Source organism: Enhydra lutris, unplaced genomic scaffold (genome assembly GCF_002288905.1).
Source record: "Enhydra lutris kenyoni isolate GAN:26980312 unplaced genomic scaffold, ASM228890v2 scaffoldscaffold1, whole genome shotgun sequence".
Lineage (NCBI taxonomy): Eukaryota > Metazoa > Chordata > Mammalia > Carnivora > Mustelidae > Enhydra > Enhydra lutris.
In genome coordinates, this window is record NW_019154085.1 from 14,083,436 (window position 1) to 14,089,571 (window position 6,136).

The following is a 6,136-nucleotide window of genomic DNA, read 5'->3' on the forward strand; positions in this document are numbered from 1 at the left end:
ACTGGGATCCTGCCCCTCCCATGGCCCTTCCAGCATTGCCCAGGGTCTGCCTACATGGGGGCTGGAGCCCTGCTCGCCGAGGGAAGCAAACATCTGGGTGGCTTCAGGGCAGCTTTTCAGGTGCGGACCCGCACAATCTCTGTGGCCTCACTTGTGAGGCTCAGCAGGTGTCAGCAGGTGACCTCCTTTCGGCTGGTCAGTTCACCTGAGCAAGCACAAAATTTCTCCAGACCCCGATCTGACGCCTCTCCCCAGCTACCTGCGTATTTCCCACGAGTACCTCAGGCTCTGGAAAATTCTCTGCCAAGGTTTTGTACTCATTGCCCGGTGCACTGCACATAGTATGTGCTTGATAAAGGACTCTTAAATTTGTACATTGACCCCAAGCTGATCCCCACAGAGGAGCTGGCAGCTGGCAGGGAAGCCAGCATAGTATCTCCTGGCGAGTCCTTGGGAATCAGACTTGGGAGTTAGGTCCGAGAACTTTCTCCAGGAACAGGAACCCCGTGGAGCCTACCCCTCTCCCGCTTTCTATTCTGCAGAGGCTGAGAAGCAAAGGCAGAAGGAACTGGAAATGCAGTTAGCAGAGGAAGAAAAACGCCTGCTGGAAATGGCTGAAGAAGAACGGTTGGAGCACCAGCGGAGGAAGAAGGAGGCCGAGGAGAAGGCTCGGCTCGTAGCGGAGGAGAGAAGACAACAGGAAGAGGAGGCAGCACGGCTGGCCCTGGAGGAAGCCATGACGCGAGCACAGGAGGAAGCCAGGTAGGGGATAGTCGGGCAACAGTTGCCACAGAGGGATCATTTCAGGGGCTTGATTCCACATTTGCACGGCCTCTGGACAAGGGAAGTTCTCCCACTTTCCGTAAGCGTGGTTTGGAAGAACTAAATCCTGAGATTCTTTTGCTGTCGGTATCATAGAATGTCTTCATGGCTTGTAGACTTTGTATTGAAGCTGGAAGGGAGTTTCGATTTCGTCGCTCTCAGCCTTCTGGTTTACAGATTAGAAAATTGAGTCCTAAGGAGGGGGAAAGGATCTTGATCAAGGCCGAAGAGTGAGTCAGCAGCCGTGCCAGGACCACATCTGAGACCCCCTGATTCTGAACCACTGCCCTTCTCAGTATTTTCTGGTTACTTTTAATGTGCCAAACACTCTTCTGGACACTGAGAATTCAGAAGTAAGCAAAACAGATGTCTCTTCTCCCTTGGCATTTACATTCTGGGGCTGGGGGTAGAAAGACAATTTTTTTTAGCTGGCAATAGATGCTAGACAGAAAAAGTTTTAAACGTGTGACAGGATTGCAGGACCCTTCCTTTAGATTGGTTGCCAAGGGCAAAACTTCTCATAGTGTTCTATAAGGTGAAACCTGAATGACAAAGAGCCAGATAAACATCTGGGAGGAAAAAACATCTGGGAGGTAAACAGTGAGGGCAAAGGCTCAAAGGAAGGAATGAAACTGGCATGTTGGAAGAATAAAGGAAAGTCAGTATGGCTGGAACTAAGTGAACAAGGCACAGCTACTTCCAGATAAGATCAGAGAAGTAAGCTAAGACCAGATCTCATGAGAAACTTGTTTGGAGAGTTAGTACAGAACTAATTATCACGGGCCAGTGGCATTTCCCCCCTCTATTCCTTTATAATAGTTAACGATCGTTTCATCTTTCTGATAATAGAATTTCTTGAGCAATGTGGTTTCAATGGACTCTAAAAGCTAGGTACTCTATCATTGCTTTCTTATGAATTTCCACTCCTTAGAGAAAGCAACAAATAGACATCACTCTTTAGAATCATCAAAATTGAAGGGTACAGGGGCACAACACAGAAAAGTGTGTGAGTCCAGTCTTGACTGTAAACAGTTTACCCACCTCAGATGTGTTTTTCTACAACTTAAGCTGAATCTAAGCAAAAAAGTACTCTTCAGGGGACCAGAAAGAGAAGACAGAACAATTCTCTTTCAAGGTTTTCCACCTAACCTTGAGTTGTTCAACTCCTGGGCTTTTCTCAACTATTGCCCACCACCCACCCCAGCTGTTAAGTGAATTCAAAGACAGATTAGGGAAGTCTTGATTCAAAATCAAAATTATGTATTCCATGTGTCAGAGCAGCAGGACTGGGCTCACAAGTATCGAGACCAAAAGCAAGCTGCATGATTTTGTAAAGCTAGTCCAAGTAGCTGAAGGCAGAAAACCAAGTAATTAAAGCAGTGAGAGGTATAGCCTCAGTACACCCAGAGGTAGAACTTAATGCCAGTTGGCTTTATCTCATCTTCACTTGGGTGACATCGGACCAGGTACTTTAACTTCTTTCTCTGGCCTGTTTGCTCATCTCTAAAACAAGGGAGTCCCTTCCAGCAATACGAGTTTAAGAACTGCTAGCTTTGCCTTTCCTTTTACTTTTCCAGTAGAAGGCTCATGAAACTCCAAAACTCATGTGTAAAGTTACTAAATGAATAGAGTATGATCTTCCACTAAAATGCGAGATCAGCAGCCCCAAGTCTGATGATTGCTCAAACCCAAAGTTCTTCTACTAGCTTATAAGAGCAATTTTTAAAAATAAATTTATTTTTTAAATTAACATATAATGTATTATTTGCCACAGGGATACAGGTCTGTGAATCCTCAGACTTAATTCACAGCACTCACCATAGCACATACCCTCCCCAATGTCCATAACCCAGCCATCCTATCCCTCCCCACCAACCCCCAGCAACCCCCAGTTTGTTTCGTGAGATTTAGAGTCTCTTATGGTTTGTCTCCCTCCTGATCCCATCTTGTTTCATTTTTTCCCTCCCTACCCCCAACCCCCCACCCTGCCTCTCAAATTCCTCACATCAGAGAGATCATGTAACTGTCTTTCTCTGATTGACGTAGTTTGCTCAGCATAATACCCTCTAGTTCCATCCATGTCGTTGCAAATGGCAAGATTTTTTTCTTTTGATGGCTGCACAGTGCTCCATTGTACATATATATCACATCTTCTTTATCCATTCATCTGTTGATGGACAGCTAGGTTCTTCCCATAGTTTGGCTATTGTGGACACTGCTGCTATCAACACTGGGGTGCACGTGCCCCTTCAGATCACTACACTTGTATCTTTGGGGTATATACCCAGTAGTGCGATTGCTGGGTCGTAGGGTAGCTGTTTTCAACTTTTTGAGGAACCTCCATACTGTTTTCCAGAATGGCTGCACCAGCTTGCATTCCCACCAACAGTGTAGGAGGGTTCTATAGGGCAATTTCTAAGATGCTTAATCATATCTGGATTGTGGTTGGCTTGTCTCCTTAGGCAAAAAGCTGCTTTGGAGAAACATCTTCATTTTCATCAAGAACTCTATAAGGAAGCCAGTGCCCTACAGTGGACACATAACATTTCCAGATCGTGGGTCTACTCTTATTTCCAGTTCCTACAAATACCCAGACCTTAAGGCTAGAAGAAAACCAAAAAGTAAGTTGGGAGGTGGTGACAGAAGTGTTTCTGTGATGATATCCCATTTCATCTGGTTTACCTCAACCCACACCTCACATCACTCTAGGACCTCCATTCCCACAAACCCTCCCTACCGCACATACTCAAGTAAACTCTTCACTCACCTAAATCCTTTATGGTCTCTAGAACCACATAAATCCAGAAGCTTTGGTGCCTAAAACTGACCAATAATTTCATTTCAGTTTGAATTGCAGTAAATTCAGTTGAGTTTCAATTAGTAAGACTAACATCATCTTAAGATAGTCAAAGCATTTCATCTGATAATGTGTCTGAGAATTGCAGATAAATGGAAATTCCATAATGCAAATAATTCTGAATAAGCTAAGGAGTTAGTTCATATTTTGAGAAATTTATTGTCTCTTTATAAGGCAAAACCACATCCATTTCAACCTAAGAATTAAAATGTCATGTCCGCTTAAAAGAAGGTAATCACTTGGTAAACGTTCATTTAAGCAAAATGAGCTGTTTTGTTAAGGATATTCTCACTTCCTCAAAATACAGATTCTAGAGCTGCACTGGCCAATAAGTAGCCACATGGAACTATTTAAATATAAGTTAAGACATTCAATTCTCCAGTCACACTAGCCACATTTCAAGTGCTCAACAGCCACATGTAGCTACTGGCTACCTTACTAGACAGTGCAGATGCAGAACATTTCCATCCTCTCAGAAAGTTCTACTGGACAGCACTGTTCTAGACCCTGGTAATTAACAAATCTTGAGGGTTTGTTCCTGTGCCTTTAAAATCCAGCCACTCACATAGTTTCCCCATTTTTAAAAAAGATTTATTCATTTATTTAGAGAGCGAGCAGGAGCACACGGTGGGGAGGGGCAGAGGGAGAGGAAGTCTCAAGCGGACTCCACAATGAGCACAGAGCCCCACATCACGACCTGAGCCAAAACCCAAGAGTCGGACATTCAACCCACAGCGCCATAGGTACCCTCATAACATCCCCATTTTTAAAATCATACCGACACTGTATTAAGGTATAGTCTTGATTAGGTAGTTTTTCTTCAACATCTCTTTAAGTATCAACAAGTATCTAAAGTATCTATCCTAAAATGATCATTAAAAAAGGGATGGAAGATCTTTACAAGCAAGATACATAAAAGGATGTTAAAGCCAGCAGTAGCTGAACCTGAACTTTCCCACAAATTTCCTTTGGCCCTGCTCTGTACTTCACTGTCCGCAACTGAAACACTTGGTATTTGCAGATGATTCCCTCAGATTTCTCACCAGTGCTTGTGAAGTATTTGCTCTCTACAGGTACTGTACTTCTACAATCCAGAAGTCAAGTTTAATTTTGATTCTATATTGCTGTTATTGAACTTGTTTAGGTTTGATGCTTATTTTTAACTTCTTGCTTTATGTAAAACAGAAATAAAACGGCCAAAACACTAGCTATCAGTCACAGTGATTTTAAATATGTCACAAACTTTCTTACAATTGTCCATCCTACTTGCACATTCACTCAGTAAGTCACTCAGCGGTGCGTAAGCAGGTGAGAAAGGAGCATGTCAAATACTACAGAACAGGCACTCAAGGAGAACATCCTGTGGGGGAAATCACCGTTACTGACTTTATCGGCTCCCTTCTTTCACAGATGTAGGGCTCTGCAGTCAAGCACAAGATGGAGCAGCTCCGCGAAATGTTACTGAAGGCTCCTTTCCAAATCTGATGTCCTATAAAAATCGTTGCTGTGAAAGTCCTATTTTACCAGCACTGCTACACCAAATAAGCACATTTTAGTAAGTTAAACCATAGCAGAATGCAATGTGTTTTGAAGAATTCAATAAACTAAAAAAGATGATTTCCCCGGTAGCTAAGCTCCACCACCTAAATGCTAAGAACTTTCAGAGATCCAAACATAATTAAGATACCACACTGCATACTCACACATTCTGCATAGCTCAAGTAGCCTGTCAAGTTTGTCACTCGGGCCTGACAGAAATGTGCATTTAGGATTTTCCAGAAATGGACCCAGTCCTAGTTGCTATTTAATATAATAAATGCCAGGTAACAGTCTAAAAGCTCTAATTTACCAAAACTATACATGTATAATACAAATAATCTTTCAGTTAGGGTCAGACATAGAAAGTTATAAGGCAAGCCAATTATTTTTCAACAGTTGACTTGAGTAGGTATTTAAGCTCTAACGGTTTACAAAATCAGAGATAGGTTTTTATTTGCCCTTCTAAAGTATCAGATGACATTCTACCTGGGAGAACATGAAACTGGATTCTGTGTATGCATACACACATATACTAAACTCTGTGATTTGTTGAAGAGTTAAAAGGTTAAGCCCTCTAATAGGAACCAATTTGATACTTTAACTTTACACAAGTTTAAATATTTAAGATATAAAGAAATAAAAGGCAAATATAAACAAAGTATACCAAACCTTAACTGAGCAGAGAACATTCTGTAAATTATTAAAGGAAAAACTTAAAATTATCGATATGAATCAATTAAGAATTTTTGGCATGCCCATTTATTCAACATGATTAGGAACTGTATCATAGATATGCACCATACAGGAATATCCAGTTAAAAAAAAAAAAAAAAAAAAAAACCAGAACACTGAGTATTTAAGAAGGTAGTGTGGCCTTAATTAAACCCTTAATTCAAAGGCACTTCAGTAGCTTTCAGT

At 41.9% G+C, this 6,136-nt stretch overlaps 1 protein-coding gene across 1 annotated transcript in view; it reads left to right on the forward strand.

Annotated features, from left to right (window-relative positions):
- The window catches only part of LOC111149589 (KIAA2012 ortholog), a 103,390-nt gene extending 97,332 nt beyond the window's left edge, over nucleotides 1-6,058 (forward strand). Inside the window, exons 22-24 of the mRNA XM_022506758.1 lie at nucleotides 543-762; nucleotides 3,285-3,443; nucleotides 5,090-6,058. Coding sequence (XP_022362466.1) covers nucleotides 543-762; nucleotides 3,285-3,423 — 359 coding nt within the window. The 3' untranslated portion in view covers nucleotides 3,424-3,443; nucleotides 5,090-6,058. The remainder of the gene's footprint in view (nucleotides 1-542; nucleotides 763-3,284; nucleotides 3,444-5,089) is intronic.
- The last annotated feature ends 78 nt before the right edge of the window (nucleotides 6,059-6,136 follow it).